General features: G+C 32.3%; 4 protein-coding genes and 1 long non-coding RNA gene across 9 annotated transcripts in view; all 5 read right to left on the reverse strand.

Moving 5' to 3' along the window:
* Nucleotides 1–789, reverse strand: part of LOC109325657 (nascent polypeptide-associated complex subunit beta-like) — a 2,391-nt gene extending 1,602 nt beyond the window's left edge. Inside the window, exon 1 of the mRNA XM_019558145.1 lies at nt 677–789. The gene's annotated coding sequence lies outside the window, so the exon portion shown is untranslated. The remainder of the gene's footprint in view (nt 1–676) is intronic.
* The window catches only part of LOC109325656 (receptor protein kinase CLAVATA1-like), a 13,988-nt gene extending 6,065 nt beyond the window's left edge, over nt 1–7,923 (reverse strand). Inside the window, exons 1-3 of one of the 2 annotated variants that reach the window (XR_002105174.1) lie at nt 5,197–7,923; nt 4,289–4,815; nt 2,139–2,141 (exon numbers count right to left, since the gene is read on the reverse strand). Coding sequence is in view for 1 of the 2 variants with exons in the window: in XM_019558144.1 (XP_019413689.1) it covers nt 4,460–4,815; nt 5,197–7,789 (2,949 nt within the window). In the remaining variant the exon portion in view is untranslated. Of the gene's footprint in view, nt 1–2,138; nt 2,142–4,250; nt 4,816–5,196 lie in introns of those variants that run through there. The other variant, XM_019558144.1, reaches the window with a different exon arrangement.
* On the reverse strand, nt 11,382–15,269 carry LOC109325637 (probable nucleolar protein 5-1). 2 transcript variants are annotated; one of them, XM_019558110.1, is made up of 9 exons: nt 15,155–15,269; nt 14,815–14,904; nt 14,576–14,617; nt 14,276–14,455; nt 14,019–14,183; nt 13,072–13,272; nt 12,289–12,786; nt 12,077–12,211; nt 11,382–11,995 (listed from the first exon to the last, which is right to left on the reverse strand). In XM_019558110.1, exons 2-9 carry the CDS (start codon nt 14,890–14,892, stop codon nt 11,624–11,626), a joined length of 1,671 nt encoding a protein of 556 aa, XP_019413655.1. In that variant the 5' UTR covers nt 14,893–14,904; nt 15,155–15,269; the 3' UTR covers nt 11,382–11,623. The 2 variants fall into 2 exon arrangements, with proteins under 2 accessions (XP_019413655.1, XP_019413656.1); XM_019558111.1 differs by lacking the exon at nt 15,155–15,269 and adding an exon at nt 15,068–15,092.
* Nucleotides 16,332–16,923, reverse strand: LOC109325219. Its single transcript, XR_002105100.1, has 2 exons — nt 16,811–16,923; nt 16,332–16,362 (listed from the first exon to the last, which is right to left on the reverse strand). It is a non-coding gene; the product is annotated as an uncharacterized LOC109325219 (long non-coding RNA).
* LOC109363417 (V-type proton ATPase subunit E2-like) lies at nt 17,314–19,274 on the reverse strand. Of its 3 annotated transcripts, XR_002109490.1 has the most exons (8): nt 19,147–19,274; nt 18,920–19,045; nt 18,638–18,738; nt 18,327–18,483; nt 18,043–18,245; nt 17,746–17,845; nt 17,515–17,627; nt 17,314–17,448 (listed from the first exon to the last, which is right to left on the reverse strand). XR_002109490.1 is itself a non-coding variant. In XM_019609673.1 (7 exons), the coding sequence occupies exons 2-7, from the start codon at nt 19,019–19,021 to the stop codon at nt 17,604–17,606; spliced, it is 687 nt and encodes a 228-aa protein (XP_019465218.1). In that variant the 5' UTR covers nt 19,022–19,045; nt 19,147–19,274; the 3' UTR covers nt 17,314–17,603. The 3 variants fall into 3 exon arrangements, 2 of the variants coding, with proteins under 2 accessions (XP_019465218.1, XP_019465219.1); XM_019609673.1 differs by having other exon boundaries at nt 17,314–17,627; XM_019609674.1 differs by having other exon boundaries at nt 17,314–17,627; nt 18,920–19,035; nt 19,147–19,228.

A 23,419-nucleotide genomic window follows, 5' to 3' on the forward strand; every position in this document is an offset into this window, starting at 1 on the left:
TATATATATGTTATGCCAGCAATCCAAATTTGAAGATAGTATATTTTTATAACTAGTTGACTTGGACTTACACACATTCAACCAAATCATATAATGTATAGGCGTGCCCAAGTTAATTTAAGCAAATTTCAGCATACGTGTATTCAGTTACTCCAAAACAATTTTCCAAAAAAATTAATAAAAAAATGTTTATATTAAGGAGCCTGTCTGAACATCACAAGTTTATTTTATATAATTGAGATATAAATAAAATATGGATCTTAAAATCCTCCTCAGTTCAGGTCTCCAATATTTATCCGCAAGTATTATACTCAGAAGAACGAAAGTATACTTTTTGTTCATCCTCGGAGGAAATTTTGACACAAGTAACAGAAAATCACATGCAATAATACAGACTATCACACAATTGAATCACTAACCATAAAGCTAAACAAATCCTTAATTTCTATATTGAAAACAACATTCCTATAACCCAATAATAAATCTATCTTCAAAACAATTCACTAACAAATAAATTATTCTAAAAAATAGAAACCCAGAAAGCAAATTGATCTACGAAAACAGGGGCAATCTCGGAAAAAGTAAAAATTGAAATCATGAAACAAAGAGTGAAAATGTGAAAATGGGTAGTTCGGAAATGAGTAGTGAAATGAAAAAGTAAAGAGAAAGACGGTACCTTTTTGATGTTTGATTAAGGTTAGTGGCTTAGAACTAAGAAGGGGTAACCTGAAACCGGGGAAGTAGAAGATAAGGAGTTCGTTTTATAGCACCGCATGCAAAAACCCTAGTCTTTTCTCTCTCCTCTCTTCATTTATAATTAAAAAAGCAAAAAACATTCATTGTTTGGGCCACTAGATGACCCAATAATAAAGCATGTTATTCGGTCTGCACTCAATTGGGCCTATATAAAGGAGTTGGTTGGGCCTGAAACAACTCAAGGTAATTGTGCTAACTGATGATAATGGCAACAAATAAAATTTTCATTTTTATTTAGTTTTCACAAATTATTTTATAATTTATTACACTCTCTATAAAATAAGGATATATTTTTTTTCATTCTTATTTTATTTGGGTCCCACAATATCTACATTTTTCCCACAACATTTATTTCTCTCTTTAATTTCTTTTGGCTAAGAACAACACAAAATGTTTTTATTTAAGAACAAAACACAAAATAAAAGAATAACACATTGGAAAACAAATTATAAATGTTCTTATTTCATTAAGAATAATTATTGTGGTTGAGCAAACTAATTATTTCACAAATTTTCATTCAACTAATTACACCAACGTTACCTTCCACGAGGTTTATGTTATTGTTGCACGCACTTCCTCTAGAAGACGACGTTGAAATTACTCACCTAATCTTCTAGTGTAACTTTTAAAGTTCATAAAAGGAATGCCACATGTAATTAAGCCATATACTTAAAACATGTTGTGTGACCTTTTGTTAAAAAAACACCCATTTTCAAACTTAAATCATACTCTCATGCATGCCAACACAATGTTATAAAAGCCTAAATTGAATTGAAGTAATGTTCTCCATTTTTATTTTGGTGGAGAGTGTGAAGGAAAACATTGGAACCTCTATGCTTCTTTCTTTTTCTATTTGACACAATGATATTACTTTGGTCCTAATATTATTGTGTCAATTAATGGGTAGAGTGTCTAAAAAAGAATTAGTAGGTTGTCTATATGTCATAAATTTCTCCCAAGAGAATTTTTATTAGTAACATCTACGGGTGAGCATGAGTTAGATAGGGTTAGATAAAGCCCTTACTCAGTCTTAAATGTTGGTCGGGTTATTTTTTAAATCTTAATTCGACCCTAGACCCGAAGTTATCTCAACTCCAAATGTTTATTGGGTTATCCTTTAAACCTAAACTTAGATACGATTAAATATAATTCTACATATAATAATATTGTTATTAATGTGTATATATATACATATGATGAAAATAGAGAATCAATACTAATTGAATAGACACATATGTATAAACATGATGAATAGGTCACCATGAGTGGGGTCCGACCATATTAAAACTAGATGGTGACAGAGGACAAAGAGAATAAGCAAACTATATACTAGCCTTGTGAAAATACACATGGTTTCTTCTTTAGCAACCAAATTCACAAACTATCTTTTTGACTTGCATTCGTTTCTCCTAGATAATATGTAATGAAAAGTTTTCTGTTTTTCAATAAGCAGCTCATGCTAAAATTGGTATCTGAATTAATTTTGAAGGATTGCAGAGAGGGAGTAAGAGGATTTCAGGAAAAAAATTTATAGACAACAATAGTGTTGGTATAGAGGCCGGAGAAGTGTCAGTTTCAAAACTTGATTCTATGGGCATTGATCATGACTTTCAGGATAAGAACACAATTGGGGTTTGCCACTTGCCACATGAAGTGGTTCACATTTAGAGTCCCTCCTAACTGTGGTGGTGCTGAGTATTGTAGGAGATTCAACCAAGTTTGATTTTGAAACAGCTCAAAAACCTGAACAAACTAATGTTGGTTGACACTGCATGAATCACATCATAGAATTACTAGACAAAAGTTGTTGTGATTGGTAATAAGTGGATGCCTTGTTAGGTAGACTAAATTAGTGGGATGATATGAGAACCGTACAAGTTGTTGCCTTTAATTAAATAGTCAAACCATATCTTCACTTTTCTTAAGTTCTTCTCAATGGTCGAACATAATACTATTCTGCATATGATGAACGAGTATTTATTCATTTAATATATATAATACTCAAAGGTGGGTCCCAAAATTCTCTTGGAGGAGTTATAATACAACAACTCCGAATCTTAAAAGGTTTATGTAGATTATATGGATACCAACAATGAACATTAGTTTACCCTTCTCACTTACATATTGTAATTTGAATCCAAATCCTAGGTATTAAAAGTTTTCTTATATACTAACCTAATGATATTTTGTCTAGTAATAAATAATACATCTCATTTAATTTTATTTTGTCCGGCATATTAATATATATTTAGGTATTTGACAAAATATTATTAGATTAATATATATGTATAGAAAACTTTTGGTATAAAGAATTTGAATTCTTTTAATTTAGTTTTTTTTTAATGTATTTAAGACAGTATTTTAGTTGAAATTAAAAAAGTAAATTTAGTAGATTTATTTTTAAGAACGTTTTTTATTTTGAATAAAATAAATATCATATATATTAATTGAAAAAGCTAGTGCACTCTGTGTATGCTTTTGTGTTGTAATAGACTTGTCTCGTTCATAATGGTGGAAAGCAGCATCCCTAAAATGTGAATCAAGTTCACCCGTGGCAAGAATACCGCACAAACCAATAACATTATGACGTTCAACATTCATATATTCTCACTTTTTTTTCTTCATTTTCTAGTTTTTTTATAATCATATATAAAAAAATCTTCGAAGGATGGTCAATAATTATAAAATATGTGTGAAGATACCTTTGCAAAAAAAAGATGTGATTGGATGAGCATTATCCTAACACATAACACTTCCATACAAATATTAGAGATAAATATTAGTGAGTACTATGAGTTAATAAATATGTATCTATTTTTAAGTTAATAGATTAAGAATTTTTTGATGGGATTGTTAGTATATTAATATTTTTGTTATAGGTGAGATTCAAATCTTCAACTCCGTTCACGTACATCCTCCACCTTAACTATTAAACTACCTTATAACTTTTATTTTTGGTGAAACTCGAACTTATAACTTCCTGCACTTTGTTTCTTGAGTCATTCATTCTCACCATCAGATTATTTTAGGACTCTCGGGTGAAGATATAGATTAACATCATATTAAATCATGATTAATTATACTTTTGTCAACAAAGAGTTAATCCACTAGTAGTATAAAACCACATATTGTATCCTTAGATACTGTAAAAGGGTAAATGCCAAGCAAGGTTAAACCCTTAGGATCAACCTTCATAAGGTGAAGACAATACCATTAGTTGTAATTGAACTTTTACTTACTCTATATTCAAATTCATTTCAGAAGGAAATTTTCCTCTCCATTAAGATCCATCCACAATCTTCCGACTTGTAAAATGAGAAACTCACCTCATGGTCCATATGTTATTTCATATGGTACCTGTAACACATTGTAGATTCATTTACTTATATATACATGTAATATGCAGGTTCAGTCGTGCCTTTAGGTTCTGTACATTGGGATATAGAAGAAATACAAGTATACTAATTCACAAATATCTACTAAATGATAATGATTACTCACAAAATTTCACAACCAAGAAAAACCATTCAACAATGCAAAACTGAAACCTATCTTACATTCCATAGCTAATACTTAATTATACACATCTTATTTGTTGTTTCAACCCTCACAAGCTTCACTAATTGCACAGTTTCTTCTGTGTATTAACTTATTTGAAAAGTGGTGAATCTGTGATCAGCTTAAAAGCATATATATACTTTATCTACAGATTTATTAGATTGTGAGCAATAGAGTGTGGAGGATTTGTGAGCATATGAACAACTTCTCTCATTGTAGGCCTGGTGGGTCCAATTTCTTTAACACACATCATAGCTATGTTGAACATATGTATTACACTTGTCAAAGGGTAATGAATGATCCTTGGGTCCACCACTGCTAACACTGATGCTGTATCTGACGGTTGAGAGAGTTTTGATGTGGTTTTCTTGATCCATCCAACGATGTCTATTCCATCTCCAAATTCACCCACTGGCTTTCTTCCTATTATCAGCTCCAACAGCACTATGCCGAAGCTATACACATCGCTTTTCTCATCTACGTGCTGTGTGTAACCATACTCTGCTTAATCATTCAACACTCTATTAGAAACCAATCACTAAACAAGACAAATTTCTAAGACATAATCTTGCCATGCACCCAAAAAAGAAGATTGATTTATCTATAATTAGTAATGGGGATTGAAATTAAATATAATCCAACTGTTTCTCTATCTTTTTTGTTTTGTTACGTTGAGGAATCATATCTTTCATATATAAACGTAAATCATAATTATTTCAAATTGGGTATACGAAAAAAAATCAATTAGACATAAACCATCATGATTAATTGAATGAAAATGTAAAAACTCTTGCTGAACTCTATCTAATTCTTAGGTTGGTCTTCATGCAAATAAATATGTGACAAGTTCAACTGAAAAACAGAAAAAGAAGGAACACTCACCAGGAGCAATGTAGCCATAGGAGCCAACGATAAAGGACATGGACTGAGAAGCTCCATGATCATGCAAAAACTTGGCAAGTCCAAAATCAGCAACATGTGCCTCAAAATCTCCATCCAACAATATATTATTGGATTTAACATCTCTATGAATAATGAGAGGTGAACAATCATGGTGCAAATAACACAATCCCTTAGCTGCTTCAACCGCAATCTTATACCTCATTTCCCACGTCAAATGCCCTCCTTTTGAACCATGCAGCCACTCCTCCAAGCTCCCATTAGCCATGTATTCATACAATAACAAATTTGTGTCCTTATTGGAGACATACCCTAGAAGTTTCAGTATGTTCCTATGCCTTATCTTCCCAAGTGTTTCAATCTCCGCTTTGAATCCATAATCGTTTCTTCCACTTCCTTGACTCACCAAACGCTTTATTGCTACGTCAGTTCCGTTTGCTATGGAGCCGCGGTACACGATCCCTGCTCCTCCTTTCCCTATTATGTTCTCTTCCTTCAAGCATTCCACTACCTCTTCAGCTTCAAAGTCAAGCTTCTGAAACGCCGTTAACTTCCACGACATTGAATTTTGAATCTTTCTCTTCCTCATCATGTATAATGTTACGAGAACAAGTAACACCGTTGTGGCAAGTGTAATCACAATAATAACGTTCTTAGTTGATTTTGAACTATGGCTTTTATGAACGTTGTCGTTTTGATACACCAAGGAAGTGCAAGAGGGTTGATTAGAAGAACATAGGTTAGGGTTTCCATAAAATGAACTGTTGTCGAAGGCCAGAAACTGACCACCAGAGGGGATTCTACCTATGAAGTTGTTGTTGGAGAGATCTAGGGTTGTGAGACTCGTCATGAATCGAATTTCATCGGGAATTGGACCTGAGATATCATTTACTGATAGATTCAAAATGCTTAAGTCTATAAGATTCTTAATCCCTTTTGGAACCTCTCCAACCAGCATGTTCCGGCTAAGATCAACGGCAGTTAACGAAACACAACGAGTCATTGCCATTGGGATTGGTCCGGTGAGGTTGTTGCCACTCACGTTGATCTTCGTCAACACTGGTAATTCAAACACTTCCCCTGGGATTTCACCAACGAACTGATTCGCGTCCAGTGATAGAGTCTGCAAGCTTTTGAGGTTCTTCAACGTTGGAGGAATTTTCCCAGTGAACAAGTTGTTGGAGAGCGTGAGGATCCAGAGAGAATCGCCATAAATCTCGGAAGGTAGTTCACCGTTAAAACGGTTATTGCCGAACTCCATGATGTTGACATAAGGTAGTTTGAAGATCCCTGCAGGAACCGGTCCGTTGAGGAAGTTATTGGAAACTCGAATCTTGAAGAGAGATTTGCAGTTACCAATTTCATCTGGAATTGGACCATGGAAGAAGTTATCAGTGAAGATAAATGTTTTAAGCTTTCCTCCTTTACACAAATCCTTCGGAATCAAACCGGTGAGTTGGTTTCTCGTGACATCAAAGTACTTAAACTTCCCATTCTGACCAAGGTTTGAGGGAAGCACATAAGAGAAATTGTTGTCCCAAATCTGAAACGTTTCAAGATTTGGAAGTTCTCCAACGAATTCAGGAATTGAGCCGCTAAGCTTGTTCTGGAAGAAACTTATAAGAGTGAGGTTTTTGAGCTGAGAGAAAGCCTCTGGTATCTCTCCGGTGAGGTCATTGATGGAGAGATCCAGCGACATGAGGCTGGTCATGGAAGAGAGCTCCAGCGGAATAGTACCTCTGAGATTGTTCATTTGTAAGAACAAAGTGTGTAAATTCGTCAACGCTCCCAAACTTGATGGAATCTCACCGCTCAAATTGCAGCTAGCTAAATCAAGAAGCTGCAAATATTGAATGAAACCAAGCTCTTCAGGGATTCCTCCTTCATATGCATTGTTATAACCTAAATAAAGCTCTTTCAGCGTCTTCAACATACCCAAACTCTTTGGTATCTTACCAGTTAAGGAGTTCGCAGTTAAGCTTAAATACTCCAAGCTCTGAAACTCCGAGTAACTCTCTGGTATCTTCCCTGAGAAATAGTTACCACCCAGGTGAAGAAACTTGAGTTTCTTCAATTTAACTATTTCCTCAGGTATAGGGCCTGTAAAATTGTTATCATAAGCATCAAGGACCTCAAGTTTAGACATTGAGAGAGAAATTTCATCAGGAAAGTGACCAAAGAAGACGTTGTGAGAAATATTGAGGAGTCTAAGTGAAGTGAGGTTAGCAAGCTCCATGGGTAGTTCACCAGTGAGATTATCCTGAGAGATGGTGAGATTCACAAGCTTGTCCAAAAGTCCAATCTCTGAAGGAATAGAACCATAGAGAGGAATGAATGATATATTGAGTGAAATGACTCTGAAATTTTGATCACATTTAACACCTGAGAATGAACAGTGTGCAGAAATAGAGATGGAATACTTCCAGTCTTGAAGTGCATCACCTTTGCTTTCTCTTCCCTTCATGGATTCCTTCACCTTCAGAAGTGCATCCATGTCACTAAATGATGAAGAACATGCAGTTAACCAAATGAGGATAACACAAAATAGGATATAACATTCACTACGAATACTCATATCTCTTTCTGTTGCTTTATTTTGATGTGGGTTTCTCTCCTCTCATTTATCTTAGGTATGCATTTATGCGTGCTTAATTTGGAATTGGCACCATGCACTCTATTACATATAAATATACCATTAGACTATGTTAATTATAAAATGTATATACATACGTAGTGGCATACTGCAAGTGCAATACTATTTCTATTTCTATGGAATGAAGAAAATGTCGTTGAAAGTGGATGCTAATAATAAAAAAAGGAGAAAATAGTGTATCATGTATCATTTAAATAAAAGTCAAAAGTAAATATGGTTAAACAAAGTGCATAATTCAGCTATAGAGAATTGGGTACCAATACAATTTTCTAATGCAGATGTTGATTCCAATGCAGGTGGTCCAGCAAGACACTAGTTAGGATGAGAAATTTTTTGCTTAATATTTTGTTGTTTTCAAATATTTATTTAGTAATTGATATCTGTAAAGTCATTCTTTTAACACAGTTTTTTTTTACAATTCTAGTGTGATGTTTGAACATATGGTGGCATCATGTAAACTGAACAAGGATCATCTGTCCTAAAGCCTGTTCTAATTTCATGTTCCTACCCATTAAAAATTGACACATAAGTAAATAGAATTTCTTTTAAAACAAAATGATATATTTTTATATTATTTGTTTAAAGTTGATTAGGCCGAGACAGGATTTGGAGTTAGGATGTAGGACAGAGGATCTCCTTCTCATGTAAACTACCTAAACCCTTCACTACTAGCTTAATCCTTGTGGTTTTCATGAATATAATTTAAAAAACAAATCAATAATTTTTTCTATCAGCAATCATTAGTATGTTAATATTTTTGTTGTATGTGATAGTTCAACCTTTAAGCTTCTTTGCTCACATCCTCTACTATAATCATCAAACCACTTTATAACTCCCATTTCTTTTTTATAAAACTCGAACTCATAATCTACTACACTCTAATTTTCAACAAAATTTGAATAGACAGCAGTAAGTGAAGCATAAGTATTAGTATTGCACTATTAATTTGATGGCATATAATGTATTAATATCTTGCCACTTGTTGTTAAGTCTACTCGTGGACTTGGACTTAGCTTTTGTGATGCAAAGATGCAATCTCTTTAGAACCATTAAAGGAGGATTAAACATTCCATGAGCCTCACTTTGGAATTAAACAAAAGTTGTTTTACGTGGATGAATTGCTAAAATGCTTTTGGTATATTACTGGGTCTGGGTGGAATATTGACAGAACCGTAAAGCTTTTATTATTGCTCATGAAAAGGTAAAGGCTCAAAGCATCTATTCTCTGTTTTTAAGTTTTTCAACGATCATCCACTACCAGATATTGCAGAATCGTATTCTATATGTGATTAAAATGATATGTTATGTTTTAACAGATTTTAAATTAAATTACTTTTATAAATATATGGCAAGTGGTTCCATGAACATTCTTTGGTTAAATATAATTGATCTTATTCGGTGTTTTGAGAAGATAATGAACTACACTAGGATTGGTGTGTTAGAAAAAACAAAATGTTTGTTTTAAAATCAGATATCTAATTACCATAATGTTTTACATTGACTATTACTGTTTTATACAACGTTCATATATTGTTTGGCCTTTTGAATAAGTTATGTATAACATCAAAGATATATACGAATGTTTCAGATTTATTATAATTATGCAAAAAAAAATTTAATAATAAAAACAGACAAGAAAATAAGAAGGAGAATATGTTGAATTTATTTTCAAAAAAAGAGTTGTCAACCAACATTAAAGAAAATTTAGTTGTAAGTATAATAAAGTTAGTTAGAGAGAAGTAAGAAATTTTGGAGATTTTGAAATGACCGAGTTAAGGTAGGAAAATGTTTTATGATTTTATCTATGGTGATATGGGTGATTGATAAGGTGACATATTTTATAAAGAACACCTATAACTCATTATTATTTTTCAAAACCAACGCTTGTACCAATAAAATTAAAAATCATTTTTAAAATCACATTAATATTTTGTGAAATGTATGAAAAATAAAATAAAGAAAAGGTAGAAACAAATTAATTTATTATAAAAGAATGTTAAAAATCATTACACTGACATGGGCCCTTGCCTTATGTGGATAGTTTTGGAGTAAAAGATTAGGAACCACATTAAATGGAGGCCTAGCGCATGCTTCTCAAAAATGTTGTTCAAATATTGCTATTTGTCAAAGCCTGTAATGATTGCTAGTTAGAGACATGTTTGTGTCCATAAAATTATTCTGTTAATGGCACTTTCGTTTTCTTCTGTGTAAGTGATAAATTATGTGGTAGTGATAATATGCTTGACTCGTGCGCTATGTTGACATGGTGGATACAACTCTGAAGTGTGGATCATGTTCATTCCCAAAGTTGACCAATATAAACCATTGATATAGCATCCACTGATACCAAGTTGCTTAGATTTACTGCTTACTTGGGGAGAAATATTCCATTGAATAGAACGTGCATTATATATAGCTACCTGTGTTTTCTGTACTAATAATAAGCTTGTTTCATGACTATGGTTGAAACACCTATAAAATCGGATATTGGAAGAGTAAATAGCCACAAATGAGACATCATGTCTTGAACCAAAAACCTTAAAATATTAGTTTGATGAGTCTTTTCTACTTATAAATATAACAGTTAGTATGCAACATGTTCATTCTGGCAGTTAATCTAACTGTAGTGTAGAGCACTGGTTAATAACATAGCACGAGAGTACTCAGTAGTTACTAGTTACATTAAAACTTACATTTTATATATTACTACCAAATTTTATGAGGTGTTGCGTCATCTTAAGTTTTGGATTTGGTTTTCCAATGGTTGTATTCACACTTTATATTTCTTAACCAATGCTTTTGGGTCAAAAATAACAAATTCATTTTTTTATATTTCTTTCTTTTCTTTAAGCACATAAAAACTCTTCTGAATCCCCTTCACATACTCTTGAGCAAGTGATGATTATGATTGGTCCCATGAGCAATCTTCAATAGTGTCTCAAACAAGATATTTATTTCAAATGACGGGTACCACAAAATCCTGATTACCATAAAACATGTTGCCAAAGTAGAGAAATTACAATATCATTTTTCTGATACTACAAAATAACTGGTAATTCAATATTACATTATTGATCCATATATTTTTTTTTTGCCATCCTTTAACCTGTGAAAGTTAACGTGATATTGTTGCAAATAAGGTATAAAGAGGGTTGCAAACAACGTTTGACATATCTAAACGAATAAAGAGCATAATATAAAATCAACCTGTTAAAAGAGCAAAACAAAATATCTGATTAGTTTCATTTAAAATAAAACGATTACATCCTAAATTCGGAATAGCACAGATCAAAAGAGCAAAACAAAGAAAACAAAATAACAAGAGCTGCCAGAAAACAAGTACATTAGAAACCAGAGCCTATTCCCATACTTCGACGCTTAAACATTTCTGATTAGTTTCATTTAAGGTTGTGCAACAAAATTAAAGATTAACACTTAAAAAAAAGTGTATTTAGTAATTTATTCCTTATCCAATGGAAATTATGTTATGAATGTTAATTAACTTGTAACAGAACTGGGAAAACAGGTACAGTGCCATCTTCCATTAACAAACATGACCGTATGCAATTATCCACTTAAATCTGGGAAAACATAACTTGAAGCATTGAATAATTAATTAGAGAATGTATAAGGCTACAAAGTGCATTAACATAAAAAAGCAAAATTTTACCTTACAAAAGCAAACACACTGGGGTTATACAAAAAGGTTGCCAGTCACCAGACACATTAGCTGGTAACTAAACATCTATTCCCACTTCAGCTCTCATTTTTCTTCTTTTTCCCTTTCTTTTTGCTAGGCAATTCAGGTGATTCTTCCGGTTCTGCATGCTTTTTCCTCTTTTTCTTCTTTTCTCCTGCATCCAAATTATTCCCGTTCTGCACCTCAGCATTGTCAGCAGAATCCTTCTTCTTTTTCTTCTTTTCCTTCTTCACAACTTCAGGTTCAGGTTCCTCCCCATCAGCTTGTACAGTTGCATCCTCTTCATTTGTCTCCTCCCCCTTTTTCTTCTTCTCTTTCTTTTCTTTCTTTTCTTTCTTCTTATCGGTGATAGAAGGCACTGGTGTATCTTCATCCATTGCAGAATTAGTCAATTGCCCAATAACAGAATCAGCTGAAGGATTATATGTCTGCAGAGGAAAGAACAAGTCAGTGCGGACAGAAAATTATATGGGTATCACAACAAAACCAAAAAAGAAATGAAAACAGACCTTAGCCGGAGTAATTAGTCCGCCACTTCCTTTCTTTTTATCCTTGTCATATGACTCTATCAAGGGCTTCCCTTTGGCAGAACCAGCAAAACGACCTAACTCTTTTCCTTCAAGGCTCCTCAAACGTGCTTCAAGCTACATAAAAACTTGTGTAAGGAGAAAATGAAGGAAAAAATTCAGGGTGGAGAGTTCAAAAAAAGTAAAACAAGTACCTTGAGTCTGTTCTCCAATCCCATAGAGTTGTCCTGGGGGTCTCCGAGAGCATCACACCTGATAGCCAATGCTGCCTTAGCAGCAAGTGACCGAGAAATCTTCCCCTTAAGCTTTGGAGCTGCCTGGCCAATCAAGGATGCATGGTAAATAAGACCATACTTGGGAGTAGCATGCTTAGTCTTCAGTGCCCTAAAGAGAGCCTTCTCAGCACCAAGAATCTGCACAGTACTACCAGGCTGCTTTGCAAGATTCATTAAGCTACCTCCATGGGCAATGAGGCGAGCACCAACAAGCTCCCCAACCAGGGCAGTCAAATTGGGTGCAATGGTGTTCATCCTACTTTTTAAATAATCAAAGAGCTGTGCTCGGTACTCTGAAAGAGACAAGACCTGGTCACAGAGTTCTCTAATGTTTGCCAAATCAAGCTCACCAATTTCAGTTCCCATGGAAATCACAGAAGCCTCCTTCAGTTGCGCCTCAACCTCCTCTGGCAAAATCTGTAACATTTTGGACAATGAATGAAAATCATAAATTTTCCAAATCACAATAGTGTATTTAAGGTATCAAACATGTAAAACCTAATAGCATTATAGATGCTGAAAACATAATTTATCATGGTCAACAAAATTCATCTTAAGAACAAGGCTAGCATATGTACAGAGCATAAGTAGATATAAAAATTGGAAGTTATCTAGAACTAGAATATTTATTAATGAACCAGATATGCTATATAAATAATGTAAAATTATTTGTAGACTAAGTTACAAAGAATATAATTCAACCTCGGAGAAATCAAGTGCTGCTGCATTAATGCGATCACCCATTAACTTGACTGATTTTGCATAATGGATGTTATCCTGTATTATTTTAGTAAGCTCTGGAAAATGCCAACCATACCATTCTCGAACCCTCATGGCATATGTATTCAACTCTTTATCAAGATCATCAAGTAAACCAATAGCCTGGACAATCATGGTATCCACCTATCAACAGCAGCTAAAAAGGTCAGAAAATAGCTATGCAAAAAGGTTATAAAAATGAGTGAACGAATAATCATACTAAAAGTTGAAACTTTAGACTTTCCACACAAAGTTTTAAGGATTACTCATAACTATAAGAGCACAAATTGATAAGTCACTTATTACTGGAGCAGCCAAAATATTGTACTCAAAAGTGAAAAATGACATGCAACCAATGTAACCCAGATAATTCATAAGACATGTGCATACAACAGTTGATAATGACTATAAAATGATGGAGGTAAGGGATAAAACAAGTTGTCTACTCTATTAAAAGTATGACTTTTAGGAGTAGATGTGTACAACATTTAAAACAGGACCATTGATGAATTCTAAATTATTCTAGCAATGTTACTTGAGTTTCACAATGTTTATTAGAAAACAATTTTCATAACATCCTTCGAATAAGATCAGATTTTAACTTTTATCAACCAATAACTAGACTAGGGAATAACTATTTCAAGGCAGAGTTATTAAAATGTGGCCATAAAACACTGGCAGGTTTTAGAAGATGGTACCATGAATATCCATCCACGATTAATGACACTAAATTAACGTATAGCAGGGTATGATATTGGAATTAACAAGTGAAAAGTCAATAGATGATTTGTCAATTGTAATAAAAATATATATCAGGGCAATGGAAAACAAATAGAACAATGGTGATAAACAGTAGCTCCTCATATGTTCAATGTCCACAGAAAACACACCTTATCTGCACTAAACTTGAGCTTGTATCTGGATAAGCTGTGAGATAAACCCAAGCTCATTGGGGCCATATCTTGTACAGCTAGACCAGATATGAGTTCCGCTAAATGATTTCTAACACCTCTTATCAACTCCATCACGGCATTGTTGTGAAGACAATCAATTTTCTATACATTTAAATGAAAACATTTTAGCTATAAAAGATGAATGAAACCTAAACCACCATCATAAATTTATATGGAGAACTTAGGTAGTATACCAGTTTCTCCTTAATCAAATTCCCAAGCTTTGAATCAGCCACGGCTAGAGTTTCATTTTCACAATGAACACGCAAGAACTTGCGTAGACCCTTGCTAGCTTTCCCCTCAATCAGCAAAGTAGCTGCCTCTAGAGCTTCAGAAGTGTTCTCAAACTTAGAGAAAGCTTTCAACTTGACCACCTAGTTTGACATCAGTTCCCGATAACATATTAGAAACTCGAATATCAATATAGCATAGGCACACACAAAAAGGAGTGAAAACACGCACGCACAATTAAGATCAGAGTATAGAGTGAATACCTGTCTGGCAGAATCTACACTTGAAAAATCATTCCACAAGTCCTACATAAAGAAATACACGAAAGAGTACGAGAATCAGATCATTGTTAGACAGAAAATGGAAAAAAGGAGACACAGTAAACATAAACTATTACGAGTTCCAATTTCAATCAAATCCTATTACGAAATATATTAACAAAAACAAAACATTTCTTACTTGAGATGTTAATAAAATTTGATAACTAACTATGTAACTATACCTCAACTTTGGAAAGCTTTCCTTCATTCAGAACCTTAAAAAGGGCAAACCCTGCGGGTGTCTCAAACAGCACAAGCATTTTTATAACTTCCTATAAACCAAATCACCAAATCAGCATAATAAAAAACTTCAAAAAATGATCATAAAACTAAAATACAATAAATTCTACCTAACATTAAAGTTTACAGATATAAAAAAAGCATAGCTTAAATGATAACACACAGTTTAAAGATTTAAGATCTAGAATAATAAACCTTATGCTAAGACTAGGGTTCCGGAAAAATGTAAAAAAGAAGAGGGAAAAAAATGAGTTAGAGAGTTGAGGTGGGAGCAACAAGAACCTGGGTTTCGAAGGTTGATGAGAAGTAGGGTTTAAGAAATCACACGAAAGGGGCGGCATAAATAAGTAGAGATGAATTTGTATTATTAACGGCCCATTATTGCCATGTTGATCACGGAATGGGCCTGGCCCAATAATATGCATACAAATTTTGTTAAGTTTCTGACTTATGCAGATTTTGATTCTATCAATTCATTAATGGTAATACCATCCTCTTCCTGGGATATTCAATGTTGCTTAATGAGGTTGATGGTCTTCATCCTAATTTATTGATTCAATGTTGAATTTTCAAGATGGATGGTTTGATTTATATGAGCCACACTTGTTGAAAGGGCAGCCCGAAAGGAATTAGTTTCTTAACCAAAACGGTGAAAGAATTACAAAAAAAATTATTTTTAATACTATTTTGTCACTGAAGGTTATGAAGGAGAAGGAGAAGAATGGGTGGAAAGGACAATGACAGAAGGGTAGGGGATGAAGAAATCTTTTTATTAGGGCAAGCTTGTTGATGTTTAAATTTCATCTCCACCCTCTAATTTTTATATTGAATCAGTAGTATATTATACTGTCTTGTTATTGACACGATAATATTTGTAGAAACAATTTGAATATTAACTCTTTTAATTTACAAATACTTGATTTTTGTTCTTTGCAATTAGTTATGGTATGTGGTTTCGGTTATTTGCAATATTTTAAGATCATTTACGTTTTTCTATCAACATTTCATATATATATATATATATTACCAGAAAATGTATTAAACGTAAATATTATATTTTCAATCTAATGTTGAAGAGAAAATAGAACTTTCAAGTGAAGTCTTGCATTGAGTTTAACAATTGAAATAATTAGTACCTTTTTAAAATATAATATTAGAGTTGAATGCATTGACTCATTAATATTAGGCTATTAGCTTCAAACCTTAATATAAAAAGAGCTCACTGTTGACTTGTGAATTTAAAGTGCAAACTGAAATCACATAGCACAATTTACATGACTTAAATTAAAGAGTGGTTATTCAAAAATATAAATGATATCAACCAGAAACGGATTTCTGGGTGTGAAACCCCAGTCTGTTCCCTCCCTTCAAGAATATATTTTCTTTCCCTAAAGATTATCTGTTTTTTTATTTAGACATTTTCTATTTTTTTCCTTTTACCTTTGTAGCTGTATTTTTCCTTTTGTACAACTTTTGACTTTCTCTTTAACCTTATGAAACCCGAGCCGGACATCAAATCAGCAGAGGTCCTGTATTTGGTTTAACCGGTTAAACCGTCCGGTCTGACCGGGTGATCCATACATAATTAATATTTTTTATCTATAAATATATAGTTATATATAAATATAAAACTTTGTATAATTAATAATTATATATAATTATATTAAACTAATAACATCTTCATCTTTTCTTAGATGGTAGTAAAATAAAATGATAGAGCAATGTTCAAATTTTTTTAATTTTTAAGTGAATCGTCCGGTTAACTTTCCGGGTTAGTTCGGTTTGACCGGGTTTAACACGGTCGGACTGGAATTTCCCCGGTTCAAAGTGATCCAACTCTCATCCAGTTAAGACTGCAATACAGAGCCATTTTCAAGTCTGATCAGCAGTTAGACAAGTCGGACAGTCCGGACCGAGTCCAGTCCGGTTCTCTTTAACCTTATTCATTCAAAATATTCATTGGGTTAAGTATTAAAGTTTCAAAACAAGTATTTTATCATAATTCTTGAAGAGAAATGGTCTATTTGGATATTAGTATCAATAAAGTTTGGAAAACAACAATTTCATTTGTGGAGTGTTAAAATCTACAAGAAAAACAAAATTTATAGCATACAACTTCCTGACCAAAATAATTTTTGGATCATCGCTCTTGTGTCATATATACGTTACTCCTATCAACTAGGTGTACGTAAATCTTTTATTCAAACCATTCACCACATTTACATTTTATGTATTCTTATCTTAATTATGACATCATTAACGCTTATTACACACATTACACATGTTTATAAAAATACAGACATTAAATATTAGTAGTATTCCAATTTTCTAAAATAATTGTACCTAGTTTGTTCGGGCCCACTATATAAGCATTTCGGCCCATCAAGCCTAAAATCAATGTCCTATTTTACAGATGAGCCAATAAATTAAATAAGCAAATTAACAAAAATGTATTAAGACTAAGATTTAAAATTATGCCAATTATTCGAATAGTCGATATCATTATTCTTCCAGGAATAAAAATACAACAGAAGCAAGTCTAAAATAATCTTCCTCTAATTTAACTTATATAAAAACTTTATACCATACCAAAATGAGAATGAAAACAGTATAATAGTAATAGTAGTAGTAGTAATAATAACAAGGCTGAAAGAGATGCATGACATTGTCCTTTTGCTCTTGTATTTGTTGATAGATCATAGAAATATAGAATTAACATTCGATGTATAGTTCAACTTAGTAGGCGCTTTCGAATCTGCAAGGAAACTAATAACTATTAGTCTCAGAGTAACAATAAATAACGTTCATCAGAACTTGTAAGTGTTGCAATTATGATTGAAATAAATGGAATGAGTGTAAGATAATGAACATGCCTCTGGTAGTTTCTGTCGGAAAATGACATCTAGTCTCGCGTCAAGACTGTTTTCCAACACAATCTTCCCATCCTCTGATGCCAAAACTACCCCTCCAGAGCTTCATTTTAAACAACAATAACCAATCACACACATAAAATAATGTAATGAATGGCACAAACCATCATGTATATCTATGAAAATAACTTACTGTACCGATTATGAAACCGATACTAGGGGTATAGCGGTTTAACGTATCGTTTATTAATTAAACCACATACCAGCAATAATTATGAAAGAATTGAAAGGAAATAGTACCAAAAAGGTTCATTGGAATCGACGGAGTTGTTTTTAGGTGGTGAAGGGAGGAAAACACGAGTATCAAGTGTAATTGTAGGGCTTTGAACATTGGCTTTCTCAGAATATTCTTTTTTGGCCTCTTCTAGCACTGACTCTATTAGTTTACGATCTCCCTCTCTGCATCGTAATATCACTGATGGTTCCTTCATCCGAATCAAACCCTGCAACATGTTGAATTACTTCAGCTACATAATTAACATCTCGTGCTTGATGAATTTCTTGTATTGTTTGGCTTCAAATACCTGAACAATTATGTCTTTGACGAGTTTCTTGTATGCTTTCTTATCATTAGAGACACGTAAAAGCGCCTTTTTAGCATCGTCTTTCATAGAATTCACCATTTCATCTTGTGCTTGAAGAACTTTTAAACGGGCTGCATTCAGCTGCATTGAGTATTCACTGCTCATGCATGCATGCAATTCCAATGCACATTTCATCATAAATTAATTATTCAATTCAACAAGTTTGGTATCAAAGATTTCATGGTTATGAAAAATTAATTGAAATTGGAATCAAGGTCTATGAAAATGTAAAACAAATAAAAAAAACTTACATCTTTTTACGAACATCAACTTGTTTGGCTTTTCGCTCGTACTCTTGTCTGATCTTTCTCTTTTCTGCTTCAAGTAATTGTAGTTTCTCAATATTGAATTCCTATAACAAAGCACGGTAATAGTTAATCAAACTTCATAAGGAAAATATCACTATTCTAATGATGTTACAATAATACTACAAAATGTAGCATTCATGTTGATAACAATTGAGTTATATCTTGTGCAAAAATGTTATATATATATATATATATATATATATATATATATATAAACATATCAACCTCTTCAGCAGCAACAGATATTTCATTAGCTTTTTCTTCAGCTTCTTGGCGGATGAACCTAATCATCTGCTGGATCTGTTTCGATACATCTGCGTCCTTCATATTTCCTTTTTCTTCTGACAAAACCTACAAAGATGTAAATATATAACCTAAGTATTTATTCTATTGATAATTTCTCAAAGAAGAGTGAATAGAAAAGAAGTGGTATATATATCTTTATATCTTACAATAAAATTGTCTTCTACAAACCAAGTTGCTGGAATTGAAGTGTGCCTGTTATGATTACCTAAGATAATTGCAAGATTTATTTATACATGCATGCTGCTATTTTTTAGTTTAATATATGGTATAGTTAATAAATAATGATATTGAAATTTTTCAACGATAGAGAAAATAACAAAGCTAACAACTAACCTTCATCCGTTGATTAAGTCAGCTTACAATAGCATTGGTTTCGGTCTTTTAAAGGAATGGTTCTTGAAAAAATTATCCTATTTATGGAAGATGTTGAACAAGAACAAAAGAAATTAAAGAAATAAGTGATTGTCTTTAACTCAAGATCCTTGTTTATTATCCTAATATTTCTTGTCCAAAAAAAACTACTCCAATACAGCATCATGAGTTTCCTATCTGTATTTTTTTAATAATGGATTTAGTAATTTACCTTAATTTAATTATGTTTTGTTAGCATTAATGGTTACATATAAGAATAGGCTTAACAGTTTAATGAATCATGGCTTCAATAATTCAATTCTATGTAGTGGCTTTTGCTGTCAAAGCCAAACTACCTAGCCCAATTGTGAGTATAAGTAGAAAGCTAGCGGGGATTTGAAGGAGAGAAACGTTACTTGAATATTATCTTCACAAGGAAACAAGACCAATGGGAAAGTTTGTATATAACTAAGAGATTGAAGAAAGTTATGAAACAACCTTGGTTATATGATTATATATGATAAATGCTCTCATGATATCTTCCTTTTTATAATTTTCATGAGTTTAAAATTTGTGCACTGAAAGTGTAAAGTTTTTTACACTATGAGCACATAATTTATCATTGATTTGTATTACTTTTGTTTGAGAGTCAATGATGGTTAATATATCAATGGTGAATGATTGACTGACAGTATAATAAACATTTACACTGTCAGTCTGTCACTGTATACATATTAAATCATTTTCATATACCATTATGACACTCTAGTTCATATAAAATTTGATAAAATAGTAAAACACAGGGTTAAGTGAATAAATTCACTTTTTGTTCATTTCAGTGAATTTTTTGCTTAGTTACATTTATATAAGCACAGAGTGTGCTTTAATTAAAATTTTATTTAGGCAAAATTTCTAGTTTTGTCTATTAACTCTTTTTTTATCTACTTGGTTCCTCAATTTGTTTTCCTCATTCTAGTTCCTCAAAAAAATTTATACTCTCATGTTAGTCTTTTTGTATGTCAGTTTTATAATGCCAACAATTTTAGGTGACATGTAAATTATTTCCCTAACATATTTTAATCACTAATTTCACATGTTTGTCAAAGTAAAGAAGCACACAGGGTTACAAACTCAGCCTCTCAGAAAATATATTTCCAACAACAAAACTCACAGACAAGTCAACAAGCTAACACATATTATTTGATTTTCTCTTTGTGACATTATTGGTAATGTTAAACGAAAAATAAACATGTGGCACCAAATTTAAGTGTAAATTGAAAGTTTGAAACCATTGAAACATTAACACAGCAAACAGAATCTGCTACATGAAACCAAAGCAATACATATCTATGTTTAATGGAAGTGGAAATAATGCAGTCTCTAAATTCTCACTATAAAACAGATTTTCCCAATAGTTGTTATTTATAAACATTAAAATTAGTTGGAAAAAAAAGACAGTGAACATATCACAGAGAGACAGACAAGTCATTTTACAATAGTTATTTGATTGCTGGCGATTTACATGTGAGATAACTTTAAATTAACTTTACTACTATTTTTTTTGTAGGGAAAGTGGGAAATCCCTATTAAGATTAGAGGAGAAATAGAAACTTTAAAAAGTGGTTCTTTTTATCAGCTTCAGAATTGAACCCATTTGAATTTCTATCCCCACTAAAAAAGTACCCACGTGTCTTCTATTTACTTTGTGACACGTACAAAATTCCATATCTATATATGCAAAAGTGTAACTTTATTGATGACCAATGACATCAAAATGCTTTTAACTCTGCCCTCTTTCTTCAGATAGAAAAAGTGAAATATTTCAATTTCTACTAGCTTTTATGCAATCCACAATTTTAATTTTGAGATTCTCATTACTTAGTATAACATTCCATATGTCATGACTTTTTGATTGGTTAAAAAATATATTTAAATTAAAATTTAATTTTTAAGAATTTTCTAATTATTCGTAACTTATGACATATGGAATGACACTAATTATGAGACAACAGTTTTGCTCAGCTTTGTTGATCCAGTTAGTTTTGATGCAAAGTATCTTGCACCACCATATGTCCGGATCAGTTAGCTCATAACCTGAACTAGGTAGATCTTGCTAACTTCAATTCGTAGGAGGACCACTCCAAATATGTAACTTTGCAGTTTCTGAATATCAATTTCAATATTTCTGAAAATTTGTCTTTGCAGCTTTGCTAGAAAAACAAAAATACCCTGCTCTGTAGCAATTGTGAAATAAAAACACTTGTACAAATCAAATGCTGCTACTCCAAACGGTCCCCTCTCCAAGTCCAATGATGCTTAATGTTAAAAAACATTATACTAACAATTATATCTCTCATCTTTTTTGGTAAAGAACTAATCTCTTTTGAGGTTTGTGGTTGTTTTCGCAACAAGTCTCGCTCCTAAGAATCGAACAATCTTAAGATCCAATAGAGCCTTATATGTTATAACATTGGACCAACGATTTATTTAATGTTAATTTGATTACATATCTATAATTGTTTACGATGAATACCACGTGTTCGCTTAAATTCCGTTTCTAAATAATTAGGATGAATTGTAAGATTAAAAAACATCATATATCTTTATCAACAACAAAAAACATCTTATATCATCTATAATTATTATTAGCTTAACAAATCCTTAAGAAATTTATAAATTCTTAGATCACTCTGGCTAAGGCCAGCACTATGACATGCTTCAAATTAATAGATCTCGATTAAAAACGAACTCTACTACTAAATTATAAACTCAGAATTAGGACAACCTTTTATTAAAGCATGTGAAAAATTCAACAATGGCTGACCAATTTGCATAAATAAATATCTTAAGCTATTTTTCCTAATATGCATTGAAACCCACAAAAAAGGCATAGTGTGAGAGATTTCATCATCCTTGTCCCCTATATAGACATGTTGGACCTATATATACATATATAATGGTATAAACTCCATACTTACTTTTTCTTCATAAATCATAAATACCAAATTACACCGACTTTCATCACTTTTTGATTATTAAGTGTAATGTTGTTTCATCTGTGTTCTTTTGTATTTTTCTCATATTAGGAGAAAATTAAGAAATGTAAACATGTGGTCTCAATCTCACCTTCTTTTTATATATTCTTGTTCATCAATCAAATGATGGAAACATGCTTAGAGTCACGATGCTTTTGTACTTAGCCTAATGTTGCATGTGTGGGAATCTTATTGGTTATATTTTTACTTAAAAACAAAGAATATGTGCCAATAATTTTCCCCCATATTTGCACTAAAGTCTATGTTTCTAGAAGGGAATCAATAAACAAATCAAATATGAAGTGACAATCAAAATAAGATATATAACTTGTTGTATTTTTCACCTTAGTGCTTCTCTCTCTCTTTTTAAGAATGGTTCCACATGCTAGAAGCTAGCACTGGTAGATGCTAAAAAAAATTGTATATTGGTTGAGAAATTGAATTATAAGCATTTTCTGTCTCTAGATTTCAATCCTTAAACTTCCTTTTAGCAATGTTGTTTTCAGTACGGTGGATAGTGGATACATATTTGAGACTCGGTGCTGAGAAAAATATAGGCTCTAATTTATTTAAGTTATTTTTTCATGACCAAAGTTTTTATGGGAATTTGGAAAATTATGTAGCTAATTTTATATTCTTCAATATTATCTAGGTAACTACCTTTTAGATATCATGTACAACTTTAACATCAAAGTTATCAATTTATAAATTATAAAGACCCTTCAAATAAACTTACATGAAATATAATAAAATCATTATATGATGTATAAAACAGATAATGAAATTATTTAATTACTATATTTTTATTTATAATGGGTTTTTCATCATTGTTGTCACGACATCGTCGCATTTGTTCATCCGGCATGCATTAAATCACATGATATATTATACTATAGAGTATCAAACAAACATAAAGTATTTTAATTTCTTTCATACTGTCCGTTCGTTTAACTATCTTTTATATATTAGAAATTATTCTTTCCGTTTGAGTTCACACGCTTAAGAGGAGAAGGAATATGAGTTCTTAATTAAG

This window comes from Lupinus angustifolius, chromosome LG13 (assembly GCF_001865875.1).
Source record: "Lupinus angustifolius cultivar Tanjil chromosome LG13, LupAngTanjil_v1.0, whole genome shotgun sequence".
Classification (NCBI taxonomy): domain Eukaryota; kingdom Viridiplantae; phylum Streptophyta; class Magnoliopsida; order Fabales; family Fabaceae; genus Lupinus; species Lupinus angustifolius.